This window comes from Schistocerca cancellata, chromosome 5 (genome assembly GCF_023864275.1).
Source record: "Schistocerca cancellata isolate TAMUIC-IGC-003103 chromosome 5, iqSchCanc2.1, whole genome shotgun sequence".
Taxonomy (NCBI): Eukaryota; Metazoa; Arthropoda; class Insecta; order Orthoptera; family Acrididae; genus Schistocerca; species Schistocerca cancellata.
Window position 1 is genome coordinate 275,413,313 of NC_064630.1, and position 16,745 is coordinate 275,430,057.

Genomic DNA, 16,745 nt, shown 5'->3' on the forward strand with positions numbered 1-16,745 from the left:
ACAACGATGGAATTTTTATGGAAGACAATGCTCCATCTCACCAGGCCACAACTGTTCACAACTGGTTTGAAGAACATTCTGGACAATTCGGGCGGCCGACTTGAATCCCACCGAACATTTATGGGACATATTCAAGACGTCAGTTTGTGCACAAAATACTGCACCGGGAACATTTTCGCAGTAATAGACGGCTATGGAGACAGCATGGCTCAATATTTCTGCAGGGGACTTCCAACAATTTATTACGTCCATGCCACGTCGGGTTGCTGCACTACGCAGCGTAAGAGGAGGCCCGACACAATATTTGTGACTTTGTCACCTCTTTATATAATAGTGCAATAAATATGCCCTCATCGACAACCGCTCTCTTCTCTTGTTTTAATGGCTCGATGAAGCTTCTTGATGCCACAAGAGTGCCTACTGGCATTTATACAGCGAGCTGAGTAAAAAACGATGACGGATAAAATTCCCTCTAGATTAAAAGAGGATATTAGGCTCTTTTGGGAGTGATAGTGAAATTTGCTAATCAATTTTTCACAGATCTTTTTCCATTAGAGGCCCAGTAGGCACCAACTGCATGGATATGGTTCCTGTGTGTAGCCTGAACGCAGGTTCAATTCTAACCTTTATAAAGTCGGGTAGTTGGTCACTGTTCGGCTGAAACAATAGAGAAACACCTGTGCCACATCAATGCGATTTTCTTTACGTTGATGTATTACAACACTCAGTTGACACACAACTAAAATCATCGGATCTCGTGAGGGGATGATAAGAATGGTATATCCAGTGTTTTCTTTGATTTCAAATTTAGTGCCCTTACAGATCGGTGCTTGCTTTCTGGAAGCCCATTTACGTTGGTGATCGCCATGAAGTCCTGCGAGCGCTATGTATGCAGACTGGCCAGTAGAAGCAGAAACCATTGCTCGTTAATCTATGGTTTGTCTCTTTTGCGATTTGAACTGCTAGGATAACTAAACTCCAAGACTTGATGCTTTTAGAGTTCATCCCTTATTTGTCTTACGCACATTCATTTTCAAAACAGTTTTTGTGAGCGGCTGTGCCAGTGGAAGGACTACTTTAACGAATGGTCTGAAATCGACATCCAAGTCATTTTTCTGCCGCAGCCGTAACTTCCTACGACGGCAAGAAAGGTCAGCTTATGCTATATCAATCACTCAGCGGAATCGGTTGTAACTGTGACGGCCCGGGCTCTTGTTTAACCTACTCGTAGCCATGTTTCGAAATACAGACTTGCCCCATCGTATATTTTTCTTCGACATTATCTTATCTCCTTTGTTGTAGGAACAGGTGAGCACCAGGATGTTTAGATACGTTCCCGCCTACGACAAATGTTTGTCGTTGCAGACGTTAACGTGCAATTTCCGTACACCTAATCCTAAATTCCTTGCAGCTCTTACATTGTTCCATTGCGACCCTTCCACATTACTTTGGAAGAAGAATGACATGAGAGGAACGTCCCATCCGATATGAGTTTCGAAAATTGTAACTTGACGATCACCTGAGACTGCTGCTTGTACCTGTACGCGTAATTCGATCGTACCGTTAACGGCCGAACCAAATGAAAACTCGTTGTGACGATGATAGAAACCGTACTGGTCGCTTGTTAAGAGAAATGAAAAGCGTACTGGCACTAGCACTTGTACGTATGGGCATAGAGTTTTTGCCTTTTCCACAATACGGAAAAAGGCAACTCATTGCAGTAGAAAGAGAAGGTAAAATTCGAGGGGAGCAGGAAATATGTTCTGAATATACAAGAGAATTTTTCAGTTCGCTACAAAACTGCAAAATATTCTAGAGGCCACTTCAGAATAAGTATGTTAAAAAGTGAACTAAAAGTGAAAGCAACTCGAATGCGATTTTATCAAAAGAACGAGCAAGAAAAAAAATGACCAGGTGGTGGAGCGATGCTTCTATTAGTGGAAAGCTCATAAAAACACCGATATTTCTCCCCAAGGTTCCATCATCATTCACATCCCGACCCATCATGTCATACTGAATTCTCTTTCAATTCCGACTTCCAGTCTCACAGAGTTCGTAGCCCTCATAATTCCTTGAGAAACGGTTTAAAACTGTCGTGATCTTTTGATGCTAATTCGTCATTTGACATCATGCTCTTCTATTGTCGTGCAAAGTGCGTTGTACTACTGCAGTCGAAAGTGGCATTCAGTTTCGTGATAACAGATTTATGGATTGCGGTCCTCTTACTGAAACACACTGCACGCGTCTCTTGATGAAAATCACCTTCAGATTCCAACCACAAGTCAGTTTAAAATAGAATTCAAGACGGTGACACAGTAACATGTCGACATCGACGCTTGTCGTGTTTCAAACCTTTTTACTTCCCCATCCGATACTATTAAGAGCTCAAGTTAATTTATCGATCTTTACTTTTCTCACAATCGATTTCTCTAGAACTGTAAAAGTCTTTCGACCTGAGCTTAGACACGTGGCCCGCTTCACATTGTAACCTGGAAGGAGACGTCATCTTCCGTCGTCGAAAAGTCACGTACGAGCTTTGTGAGAACGACTACTCCACTGATCGCTGTGGTGGAAGGAAAGCTCGTCAGATGGGCCGCATTGTGCCGCCGCGGACATTCATTACTACGCCTTTACCCAACCTTTTCTTTTAACAAGAGAGTGCAAATATTTCGTCTGCTCACGTTATAATCTTCCAGCCATTCGAGATTTATTTGAGCCGTTTCCTAGTATGTACATAGGCTTATACTGAGGAGCTAGCATATGATACGTGTAATCAGTATCTTCCACATTTATCCTTATTGCTCATGCTGATTACAGAAAGAAACGAAAGCTACAGCTTGGCAGATCATAACTGAGGATTTGCAATTAACAGGCATTCGCTTCGTAACGTGTTTAACGGCCGACTAGTAATTCAAGGCATGAACAGGCCAATATGAACATCCTGTTTTTCGTGTTCTTTGTCTATATTATGTCTTATACTCCTCCCACCTTATGTTTTCTTGGTGCTTTTAGTAGTTCCAACAGATGCAAAATATTGTGTATATTGTACCTCTGCAACACAGGGTCATGCATTTTGAGCTTCCAGCTGTTAGCTACGTTATTAATGCCTGTAATTGGAACTTTATATCTTTGCTATTTTTATTTAAAGTATCAATACAGAGTGATTAGAAAAGTTGCACACAACATTGAAGAAGTTGATAGAGGAGTCGAAATATAATAACTTTGGAACTGGAACTTATGATCTTGGAAGTAACCCTGAGCCTGTGAAAGCTTTGGAATGTCAAGAACAACAGGAAAAATTAATGCACACGCACCGTAAGTTCAGCAGAGATAATGTACTTTTTCTCGGTACGTGCAACTGCTCGACATTTAAGTGCATTCTGTCTGTCGTCATGCTGTTAAGGTCTTGTGTATCATTTGCTGTGTACGTACATCAGTTTCTGATTCTTGCGCTCTGAAATAGGGCTGTTTACATTGCAGTACTGCTGTGGATCGGTAGTGTACACTGCGTGGTAAGTGCAGTGTTTGTGATGTATGTACACTAGGGCTACTCTGCGAAATGGAAGAGCACACGTCTGCAGAACTGGGAGACGTACATTACGGCTATGGTTGAGCTACTGGCAATGCACACAAAGCTTAACACCAGTACCGTGCTCAATATCCAAGCAGTCCTAAATTACAGCCTCGAACATCTAACCGTCCACCACCATCTCGGGGATACAGGTGCTTCAGGGTTCGGATATGGGTGATTTCCGACAATGCGTTCAGTTTTATGAATTAATTCTTTGGCGTTGTAAGAATGAGCCCAACTTTATAAGCAACGTGTTGTTCACAGATGAGGCACGGCTCGCCGGAGATGGGTTCTCTAATTGTCCTAACAGCCACATCTGGGCACAGCACCACCAGCAATAGCAAATTGTTCAATTGTTCAAATGCCTCTGACAAGGGAGCCTCCCCATCGCACCCCCCTCAGATTTAGTTATAAGTTGGCACAGTGGATAGACCTTGAAAAACTGAACACAGATCAATCGAGGAAACAGGAAGAAGTTGTGTGGAACTATAAAAAAAAAAAAGGAAAATATACAAACTGAGTAGTCCATGCGTAAGATAGACAACATCAATGAGAATGTGAGCTCAGGAGCGCCCTGGTCTCGTGGTTTGCGTGAGCGACTGTGGAACTAGAGGCCCTTGGTTCAAGTCTTCCATCGAGAGAAAATTTTAATTTTTTATTTTCAGACTATTATTATCTGACAAACTCTTATATTTTCATCGCTTTTTTGGGGGTGATTATCACATCCACAAGAAAACCTAAATCGGCAAAGGCAGAAGAATCTTTTTACCCATTCGCCAAGTGTACAAGTTAGGTGGGTGACAACATATTCCTGTCATGTGACGCACATGCCGTCACCAGTGTCGTATAGAATATATCAGACGTGTTTTCCTGTGAAGGAATCGGTTGACCTATGACCTTGCGATCAAATGTTTTCGGTTCCCATTGGAAAGGCACGTCCTTTCGTCTACTAATCGCACGGTTTTGCGGTGCGGTCGCAAAACAGTGACACTAAACTTATTACAGTGAACAGAGACGTCAATGAACGAACGGACAGATCATAACTTTGCGAAAATAAAAAAAGTAAACTTTTCACATGAGGGAAGACTTGAACCAAGGACCTCTCATTCCGCAGCTGCTTACGCTAGCCACGGGACCACGGCGCTCCTGAGCCCACACTCTCCTTGATGTTGCTGATCTTGCCCATGGACTACTCAGTTCGTATATTTTCTTATTTTTTTCATAGTTCCACACAACTTCTTCCTGTTTTCTCGATTGATCTGTGTTCAGTTTTTCAAGGCCTATCCACTGCGCCAACTTACAACTAAATCTGAGTGGGGTGCGATGGGGAGATTCCCTTGTGAGCACTATGGGACTTGACATCTGAGGTCATCATCCCCTAGAACTTGGAACTACTTAAACCTAACTAACCTAAGGACGTAAAAAACATCCATGCCCGAGGCAGGATTCGAAACTGCGACCGTAGCAGTCGTGCGGTTTTTTTTTTGTTCGTTATTGATCGTTGTGTTTGGTCGTTGCGGACGTCGCAAGACATCCTGTTCAAGTTCGGGGGTTGATCCTTCCACTCAGTTTTTTACTATAGAGGCCAACCGGCTCTCTGACCGAACACGCTGAGCTACCGTGCCGGCTATACTGTAGAAGAAAATTATATACTCAGTGCCACATATCCCAAGCACTGAATTGGAAGGGGAGTTCCAATTGCATGGCCACCTCGCTCCCCTCATCTGACAGCTCTTGAATCTTTTTATTTGTTTGTGGAACATATCAAAATTCTTGTGTATATGACACCCATTTTCTGACTAGGCAACATGCTAGGATACTTACAGCGTCTGATGAGGTTCGTGCAATACTTGGTGTCCTTGGCAGAGTGCAGCAGAATTTTCTGTGAAGATGTTAGGCCCATACTGAATGTCGTGGATGCCATTTTTAACATCTTTTGCAACGTGCAACATTGCTGAGGAAAATGTCCGTTATTTTTGTTGAAACTAAAGTGCTTGTGCAATGATTGTTCTTGTTGTTCCTGATATTACAGACCTCTCATTTACTCAGGATGACTTCCAAGACCATAAGTTACAATTCCAAATTTGTTGTATTTCGACTCCATCACCTCCTTCAATTGCATGCATCCTTTTGAAACACTCAATACATTCAAAGTTGCTAGAAATGTTTTGCACACGTCGAGCATAACTTTCCATAGTTGTATCAGCGTTCTTCCCAACATCGTAATCATGTCCTTCCACATATGTGAAGCCGCTTATTTGCGTATAACGAGGTACATCAATGTATTTTCTTACAGATGACAAAGTAGGTTTCCCATTGTACGAGTCCAAGCGATGCAGAACAGGAGCAAAGAGAAATTCCGTTGCGGTAGTGTCACGTGTCAAGCGTGCAAGTCATCCCGCTTTCAGGACATAATTTAAAGGGATTAAACTGTTGATACGGCTTAGGTATGTATAAATTCTTTGCTAGAGTTCAGGATTTTCAGTGGCTAACATTCTTAGATTTGACTAATTTCCGATAGCAGTTCAGAACTTTTCTAGGGATGAGCTCACTGCATCTTCATAACTCTTAGTACAGTTCAGAGCAGTACATAACTGACATTCATTGAATTAGTTTCATGATTGCAGTTCAGAGAGTTTACATGACCTATGTTTCGTCACGTAACATTAAATAGCATAAGCATTCCTTTAGACAACGTTTAAACTCCCTGGTGTTATTATTACTGCGTAACTGGAGTTTTATCACGTAGCCTAAGACATTATGGAAAAGAAAGAATAAAAAGAAAAAGAAGAAAGAATTTAATTTTAATATCAATCATGCGTGCAAGAAAAACAAAAAGTAATGCCAAAATCTAAAGATAATCTAAGATAATATAAAAATAATACAGGGCCGATCAGAAAGTTTCCGTCTGAGGGCGTTACTGCAGCATTTGTGCAACGAAGCACGATTCCAATGCGGGTATATAAGCATCGACATGTAGGCAAGGAATTAGTGCGGAATTCGTGTCTGTCCGACGTGCGTGTGGTAAATGTGGAAACGCCAGCTATGGCTACGTCATAATCTAATGCGTCCAAACAGGACCTACGTGCTGTTATTCCTTTCTTGACTACCGAGGACAAATACCGATAGGCATCTATCAGGGAATAATGAATGTGTATGGTGCAGGAGGTCTGTTAAAAACCACTGTTGTGGAACGATGCGCCAAGTTCATGATAATGCACGTCCCCAAATTGCACATGTTGTAACACATACGTTACGCCAACTCAAGTGGGAGACATTTCAGGACCTGCCCTATGGTCCTGATTTCTCCTCATGCTATTAATACGCCTTTGGTCCCTTAAAACGGCCTTGAAGGTTTGACGATTCCCTTTGAACAAGAATTGCAGCAGGCAGTCACAGACTTTTCCACGAAGCAGGACGCCCTGTTTTATCAAACGGGTATCTTAAACCTGGTGGTAAGATAATTACCTAAATGCTCACAGTGATTTAGCCAGATTGACCTACCGATTTTGGAATATATGGCCTTCGAACGGAAACTTTTTGATAGCCCTTTATATTAGGGAAAACGAAGCACTTGTAAGTAATGAGAAACAAAAGAAAAAACTATCACACGCCGAACAGCAGGAATGATACAACATACTGACCGGAAGAATCCGAGGAAGGTGACTAAGTTCCACGCTACCGGCGTCTCACAACACTCCTCTTCTGGCGCAGAGCTAGCCGACAGCAGGCCGAATAGCTGGAGACGCCGGTTGACAAGGCACACCACTGGCCCTCCCGCGTCGCCGCTGCACATCGTCTGCCGACAAACATATAAAAAAATCTGAACACAAATCTCTGATTTTCTCTGTTACTGGAATTCCTAGCATTTCTAGTTCCATTACAAAGAATGCTGTGATTGATAGTGTTGTCTGTTTTATGTGTAAATTAACAAAAATACGTTAAAATGTGAATAGTTAATCTGGACATCCTATATTACTTAAATATACACAAAAAGAGTATTCTAGTCTACAGACTGCCACCAACAATGTCCGCAACAGTGTTCCAAATCCAACGTTTATACGGGTACTCTACTATCTGAGTATCCACTCCTGACCTGGTATGTACACTGTGTGATCAAAAGTATCCGGGCACCTGGCTGAAAATGACGTACAAGTTCGTGGGACCCTCCATCGGTAATGCTGGTATTCAATATGGTGTTGGCCCACTCTTAGCATTGCTACCAGCTTCTACTCTCGCAGGCCTACGTTCAATCAGGTGGTGGAAAGTTTCTTGGGGAATGGCAGCCCATTCTTCACGGATTGCTGCATTGAGGAGAGGTATCGATGTCGGTCGGTGAGGCCTGGCACGAAGTCGGCGTTCAAAAACATCCCAAAGGTGTTCTATAGGATTCAGGACAGGACTCTGTGCAGGCCAGCCCATTACAGGGATGTTATTGTCGTGTGACTACTCCGCCACAGGCCATGCACTATGAACAGGTGCTCGATCGGTCGAAAGATGCAATCGCCATCCCCGAATTGCTCTTCAACATTGGGAAGCAAGAAGGGGCTTAAAACATCAATGTAGGCCTGTGCTGTGATAGTGCCACGCAAAACAACAAGGGGTGCAAGCCCCCTTCATGGAAAACATGACCACACCATAACACCACCGACTCCGATTTTACTGTTGTCACCACACACGCTGGGAGATGACATACACCGGGCATTAGCCATACTCCTCCCCGCCATCGGATCGCCACATTATATACCTGATTCGTCACTCCACACAACGTTTTCCACTGTTCAATCGTCCAATGTTTACGCTCCTTACACCAAGCGAGGCGTCGGTTGGCATTTGCCGGCGTGATGTGTTGCTTATGAGCAGCCGCTCCACCATGAAATCCAAGTTTTCTCACCTCCCGCCTGTCATAGTACTTGCAGTGGATCCTGATGAAGTTTGGAATTCCTGTGTGATGGTCTGGATAGATGTTTGCCCATTACACGTTACCACCTTCTTCAACTATCGGCGGTCTCTGTAAATGAACAGACGAGGTCGGTCTGCACGCTTTTGTGCTGTACGTGGCCCTTCACGTTACCAGTTCATTATCACATCGGAAACAGTGGACCTAGGGATGTTTAGGAGTGTGGAAATGTTGCGTACAGACGTATAACACAAGTGACACCAGTCATACGGCCACGTTCGAAGTCCGTCAGTTCCGCGGAGCGCCCGATTCTGCTTTCTCACGATGTCTAATGACTACTGAGGTCGCTGATATGGAGTACCTGGCAGTAGGTGGCAGCACAATTCACCTAATATGAAAAAGTATGTTTTTGGGGGTGTCCGCATACTTTTAATCACATAGTGTATTTGTTCCAACCTTCTATTAGTCCGACCCCCTCCCCCTCTCTCTGTCGGTCTTCACCTTCCCCCTCTCCCTGTACATCTCCTCCTTCATCCCCCCATCTGTCCATCCCCTCCTCCATCCTCTCTCTGTCCCTCTCATCGTCTTCCCTCCCTCTGATGATTTCCTCCTGCTCCTTCTTTCACTACATTATCATCCCTATCCTAATAGGAAGTTGCTCATTCTTACCCCCACGGTATTTCTTTCCAGATAGTAAGTAATATGTGTACCAAGTTTGGTTGAAATTTAATCCAAGGGCTTAGGAGGAATTTTTTACTGGCGGCTTTGCCGGTGTGCACACTTGTCACATATATTTCACATATTTCACTCACCTTTCTACACATAGTCCACATGTATCTCTGGCGAATTTCGCCTTGCAAGTTTGTTTTCACGCATCTCAGTGTTTATGACTTCGTATCTCCTGAGCTATGTATCGTGCAATGATATAATTTTGCTGGTAAATTTATAGGTATATGTGAATACTGTCTGAAAAATGTGGTGCGAATGTACTCAATAGTGAAGAAATAATAAATTAAAACGTCACGTTCCATACGGCTTCCAACATTTTGTTGTGTGTTTCAGCGAGAAGAAGTCTTGTAAAGGCTTGAAATTGTGTCTAAAGTTTGTTGTAAGTCACTAAGAGCCATCTTCTCAAATATTGGATGAATTTATTCTGGCTATTTGCGCGTCGTGTGCTTTTATACGTTTCATCCTCACCCTTTTCAGAGGGAGGTGGCTGTTATCCTGCTGTGGTTCTTTCCTGACAGTAACTGATATGTGTGCGAAGTTTGGTTGAAATCGCTCCAGTGGCTTAGGTGGTATTGTGGAATATCTGTAGACTGGTATGATGTACACTGTCTTGTAGCTGTAAAGAGCGGCCTCAGTGTTGACCTTTTGACATGGTTAGTCCAGTTGAGACTATCTATATAAGTGGTTTTAATCTTTTAACTTCAGCTTACTGGTATATATTTTATCATTGTCTCACATTTATAGCTTATACAACTGTACACATTATAAGGCATGCGTGCTACCTTGTTGTTAACTGATTCTTTATATACTTTTTAGCACCGATGACCGAAATCTAAATTTGTAACAAACATTATTTGTGATTCATTGCAGCAACCTTCACTACCTATGAATGACGTTTTCCGGACCATGTTGCTTTGGTGTGCTGTAAAGTGGAATCTTCGAACTGTACGTCGGAACATCCTAAGTTTTTCTCTTGTCTTTAGATCAAACACATTGCTTTCTAAACTCACGTTTTATGAGTTCATTTTACTGAGAACCATATGATTTTTTGTATTTAATCTATTTGAAGGTCCCACGCCTGCTGGCGGCTGTATTCTTGCCTTATGGAAGCTGAATAGGTTCGTCACAGACACTCTGATAAACAGTCGCTCAACTAAAGAGAATTATAAATAATAACAAGTATAATTTCTGGCTCTTGTAGTTAGGCTCCACATGCTGGTGAAAGGTAGGTCACCGTCTGCTTAACTGCTGACTGCTGCTACGACACATCGTGTGGTGTCGTCTCATTTATCTATAATAAAATGCTATGTATGAAGGAAAACAGGATAGCAATTCATTATTTTGATAATTAAGTATTTTCTGCGTTCTGAGGTCATGTATACACAAAAGGTGAGACGGCTGGACGCTATGTGTAAAGTAATCTATTGCATTTATGAACGTGCTCTGCTACTTACACCCATTAGCCTACGTATACAGGCTAATTTTCTTTCGTTGCGCTGAATTTACAAAAGTGTGCTGCGTGACTGTTTTCTACTTGCTTTCGAATCAGATCGCATTAAGAAGTTGTTCTTTTGGGCATTAATTTCAGTCTGTCGATTTGGACCTGTAAAAAAGAAAAGAAAGAAAGAAAGAAACATGTTGAGTTGTTTCTGATAATAAGTCCTGAATTCAGTCAGAAATATGGTGCAATACTTGGTAATCTCGTATTTTGTTCACGTAAAGACAGGGCTGAACTATCCAAGCGTCAAGTAACACATCAGTTTCGACATCTTTGTTCATAATGCATTGGATCTCATGTACAAACATATGGGGCAGAGTTTCTAAGAATCCATGTTGATTTTTGTGGAGATTTTCGTTCTCCCAAAAGGTCGGAAGACATGAAAATAGAATATGTTCTGTAATTCTACAACATTCTGACAGCAGCGATGTAGCCCGCATCTCGTGGTCGTGCGGTAGCGTTCTCGCTTTCCACGCCCGGGTTCCCGGGTTCGATTCCCGGCGGGGTCAGGGAATTTCTCTGCCTCGTGATGGCTGGGTGTTGTTTGCTGTCCTTAGGTTAGTTAAGTTTAAGTAGTTCAAGTTCTAGGGGACTGATGACCATAGATGTTAAGTCCCATAGTGCTCAGAGCCATTTGAACCATTTTTGAGCAGCGATATGGGTCCACAATTATACTGATCAGTGAGAACATTATGACCGCCTGCCTAATAGCTGGTATATCCACTTTGGCATGGATAACTGAGGCGACACGTCGTGCCTTGATAGGTCGCTGGAGATAGTTGGAACCAGATCTGCACACACAAGTCACCTAATTCCCGAAAATTCCGGGGATGGGGGCGTGACACTAGCCCAATCACATCCCAGATGTGTTCGATCAGGTTCAGATCTGGTGAGTTGGGGGAGGGGAGCAGCATATCAATTGGAACTCGCCACTGCGTTCCTTGGCACGGTGGCATAGCGCATTATCTTGTGTAAAAGGCCACACTGTCAGGAAACATAATCGTTAGGGTGTATGTGGTCTGCAACCAGTGCATGGTACTCCTTGGGCGTCACGATGCCTTGCATACGCTCCATTGGACCCATGGACCCTCATGTGAATGTTCTCCAGAGCATTATGGAGCCGCCACCAGCTTGTCTCTGTCCCACAGTATAGGTATCAAGGAGCCATTCCCGTGGAAGACGACTGATTTGCACCCTCCCATTGGTATGATGAAGAAAGTTGAGAGGTGGCATCCTACAATACTGTCAGTCAAATTAATATTCATATGTTAGGTCATCATCTCGGTGTCCTCCCCGTACTACATTTGGTATGTATGGTATATGAATTTTTACATGAGAAAATTGTGGGTAGAATGTTCATATAACTGCAGGTGTAGCCTGTAGAAACTTGTTCCCAAGGGTCCATAGTGGAGGCGACAGAGAACAGGGAGAGTGATTGATTGCAGGCCATAAATACTGAGTCCAGTGACTTGGCTGTACGAGTCATTCTGGGAAGCAATGTTCTATGGCTTGTAACCTGCAGAGGGACATCGGGCTGAAGCACTCCCCTGTTTCCACTTAAGGTCAGAGCAGGCGGGCGCCGGTTCGCAAACATTATATCTACGCTAGGTGACAGTCTGTCACAGAGGTGGCCAGTTGGCAGAAAGTTGGTGGAGGAAGCCATTTAAGAGAGACTGCTGTAATCCGAGATTCTGTGCAAACGGTGGACAGGTCATACAACTCAGAGCATTCTTATGTTAGAAGCGGGGATGATACGGACAGAGGGGCTGGGGAACATGTTTAGTGGAGGCAAGACTGTAACTCCCCTGACGCCAGGTTCTTTTAGAGAGCGGCAAAAACATATACGTCATGAACACGACTGTCTGGGAAGCTTAACAGCCATCTCTCGGAAACTGGAACCGTTTGGCCTTGAAAGATTAGGATCTCTCCATAAATGAGGGACTGTGGTCGCTGAATGATTCCTCTCAGTATATGCAAAGCAGAGGCTTGCTCCTCCAGTGTGGGAACGCTGGTGCTGTGTCTGGATTGCCTACCAGCCTAACAGAACTGTCAGGACGGGAGATTCAGTGAGTAGAGGACAGTTTGACTGGTTTGTACAATGGGGAGGGGGTTTCGTTTTTGCTGATTCAGCTATGGTACCGAGGCTTGGTGGAAGGTGGTTGTGTTTCTTTGTGTTCTTCATCGTCTGTTTCTCCCCTGGTGGAGAACATTAGGTGTTTCCCTAGTGGGTGAGACTCATGGTCTGTAACTTGTAGTGAACTAAGAGCCAGTGGCAATTCCCAACTGTACCAACAGTGGAACTTCATATCATCTTGAACATATTGCATGTCACGAGGGTGAATTTATTTGTCCTGAGTCGGCCGTTCCAGCAAGCACCGTCGTGACTGTGAGTCAAACTGGTTTGGCCAGACCAGCGAATGGGTGCACCTCACACTGAAATCTGCTGAGATTTCAGGACTCTGATAGGAAACTTTCCCACGTTCTACTAATCACAACGCCAGCCCGTGTAGTTCGCAAATTTTCGCGAATGCGTCAGCATTACAGCTCCGCTGCACGCCACTCCTCGCCTGCAGCGCACTGTTTTCTGCTGTCGATTGAATCAAGGTGGGATGATAAAGTATTGCTGCACCTGTGTAGGGTTGTTAAATGATATTTACAGCTCTATGTTCTCCGTGAACCATAGTTAGTGAATAGAATTGGGCCTCACAGTGGATTCAAGTAAGTAAAGTCAGACTGCGTTGTAAAAGTGATTAATTCAGGGGAGAATTTGTATAGCTTCCACCCCAATAAATGCTCTTCCAGTCAAGCACAGCCCCTTTTCTGATTTGTGCTTGACATTTTTTACTGAACAATTTATCATCTTGTTGTAGTTATAAAAGGATTAATAAAAGCTTGTCATTATTTTTCTAAATTTAAATACTTCATTGGTCATTCATGCTCCCTCAACTATTCACTGTTTTTATTTTATTATGGTGATGCATGGGAACATCAGCAATTCAAGGTTCACTCTTATTAAATTATTTAACTTTATTATTAATTTGAGTTCTGAAAGTGATCGCAGACATAGGCAACAAAAGTGTCACTAATTTCGTATATAAAAATTAAGGGTTCAGGTCACAATTTTAAGTTTCTTGAGAAGATAATACTTTTGTTTATGAAAAGATAATAACATTTAGCATCACTCGGACATATATCTGTGACTAAAGCACAGCTTGCAAGGTATCGGGATTCATCAGACCATGTAACGCTCTGCCACTGTGGCAACATCCTGTGCCAGTGGTCAAGTGCCCATGTCAATCATAGTGGCCGATGTCATGGTATTAACATTGGCACATGCATGGGTCATCGGCGACAGAGGTCCATCGTAAGGAGTGTTGGATGCACTGTGTGTTCAGATACACTTGTACTCTGTTCAGTATTAAATTCTGATGTTAGTTCCGCCACTGTTTGCAGTCTGTCCAGTTTTACCAGTCTGCCCACCCTTCGATAACCGACATCTGCAGTGAGGGGTGGCCACACTCATTCCATGACAAGTGACGCTGTTATCTCCTGGATGGGTTTATACTGATAGTAGGTCGGTGGTCAAAATGTGCTGACTGAGCAGTGTTTGTGTATCTACCAACTGATCCTTCTTGAGTAGGGAATGATCAGCGCTTTTTTTCCAATCGCCTGGTATCCATCGGTGCTCCAGCAACTTATGATGGAAGGGGAGTAAGCTCTTTCACATAACCAGTGCAAAGTCTCAAGGATGCCTCATCCAGTCACATGTCTTTCTACTGTTTAAAGATTTTTATTAGTTTGCTACTCCATGATCACTTAGCTCAACACCTGACATCCCAGTGTTCGTGCTGTGATTGAGAGGAGGAATCATATTTTGATCGTCCTCAGTGAAAACATTTTGGAAGACCAAAAGACTGAGCAGCTGTGTAGATAACTAGCTTTATCTGAGGCTTCCCCTCTTATGTGCATGCAACATACACTGAAGAGCCAAAGAAACTGGTAAACCTGCCTAATATCATGTAGGGACCCTGTGAACACGCAGAAGTGCTGCAACACGATGCGGCATGGACTCAACTAATGTCTGAAGTAGTGCTGGAGGGAACTGGCACTATGAATCCTGCAGGGCTGCCCTTAAATCCGTACGAATACGAGGGGGTGGAGATCTCTTCTGAACAGCACGTTGTAAGGCCAGCGGAAGTGTTTAAACTCAGAAGAATTTTCCTGGAGCCACTCTGTAGCAATTCTGAACGTGTGGGGTGTCGCATGGTCCTATTGCAATTGTCCAAGTCTGTCGGAATAAGCAATGGACATGAATGGATACAGGTGATCAGGAAGGATGCTTAGTACGTGTCACTTGTCAGAGTCGTATCTGGACGTATCAGGGGTCCCATATCACTCCAACTGCACATGCCCCACACCATTACAGAGTCTCCACAGCTTGAACAGTCCCTCGCTGACATGCAGGGACCATGGATTCATGAGATTGTCTCCATACCTGTACACATAAATCCACTCAATACGACCAGGCAACATTTTCCCAGTCATTAACAGTTCAATGTCGGTGTTGATGGGCTCAGCCGTGGTGTAAAGCTTTTGTGTCGTGCAGTCATCAAGGGTACAAGAGTGGGCATTCGGCTCCAAAAGCCCATATCTATGATGTTTCGTTGTATGGTTCGCATGCTGACACTTGGTGATGGCCCAGTATTGAAATCTGCAGCAATTTGCGGAAGGTTTGCACTTCAGTCACATTGAACGATTCTCTTCAGTCATCGTTGGTCCCGTTCTTGTGGGATCTTTTTCCGGCCACAGCGATGCCAGAGATTTGATGTTTTACCGGATTCCTGATATTCACAGTGCACTCGTGAAATGATCGTACGGGAAAATCGCCACTTTGTCGCTGCCTCGGAGATGCTGTGCCCCTTCGCTCGTGCGCCGACTATAACACCACTTTCAAACACACGTAAATCTTGATAACCTGTCATTGCAGCAGCAGTAACCGATCTATCAACTGCGCCAGACCTTGTCTTATATAGGCGTTGCCGACAGCAGAACCGTATTCTGCCTGTTTACATACCTCTGTATTTTAATACAAATGTCTATGTCAATTTCTTTGGTACTTTAGTGTATATTGCACTCATATTTGCGTGATTCTCTGCTGTTTTACACCGTATGACTCCAGACAGAATGTTAAATTCACCGTGGTGTTCAGGCATGCGGCATGATCTTAGCTCCTACAACCCATCGACAACATTATTGGTTCACTGCAGTGCTCATTCTCGCAAACTGACTAACACAGGGAATAGCACGAATAAGGCACAAATTGAATTTCATACTTTAAAAGTATTGCAAGGGAACTACATACAGGACACAAATATTAACAGATAGTTTTAGAAAATTTTTAAATATCACCCCATTCTCAACCCCTTATTCACCATCATCCTTTGGAATAGTAAGGATATCTTACTGCCACAATACTTTTATACAAATAATGAGTCATATTTGTACCCAGTTTGCTTGAAAATGCTCCTGTTTTTATGTCAACACCTCTGTACCTCCCACCTCCTCCCCACAGCTGAAGTGAGTCTTGCCGTCACAGTAATTTTTTTGTAGGTTGCAAGTGATACGTGTGCCTAGTTTGATAGAAATTGCTTCAGGCGTTACAAAGGTGAACCTCTCAGCCAAATGAGTTGTCGCAGTCTCATTCTGCAGCAGGTAATTTACGCACACTGGAGCTGTAGGGGATGTCACGCAATCTGCCAAGCACAGCTGTCGTGTATGAACTCCAATTCGACTGCATTATGCTTCTTTGTCACCCAGGTTTCACTCTCACCCCTACCCGCATGGGAAGTCAATGGTTCTTACCCCAACAGTTCACCTTTGCAGAAAGTGGATGATATGTTTACCAAGTTTGGCTGAAATCGTTCAAGTGGTTTAGGAGTATATATATATATATATATATATATATATATATATATATATATATATATATAGTGTTTTAAAGTCTTGGCGACAAACGTCTACCGGTGATAGATTACGTCACGTGGAGG

The 16,745-nt window shown here is 43.3% G+C and overlaps 1 protein-coding gene across 1 annotated transcript in view; it reads right to left on the reverse strand.

Annotated features, from left to right (window-relative positions):
* Positions 1 to 16,745, reverse strand: part of LOC126188491 (ovochymase-2-like) — a 112,401-nt gene that overhangs the window by 13,388 nt on the left and 82,268 nt on the right. Inside the window, exon 4 of the mRNA XM_049930095.1 lies at positions 7,216 to 7,370. Coding sequence (XP_049786052.1) covers positions 7,216 to 7,370 — 155 coding nt within the window. The remainder of the gene's footprint in view (positions 1 to 7,215; positions 7,371 to 16,745) is intronic.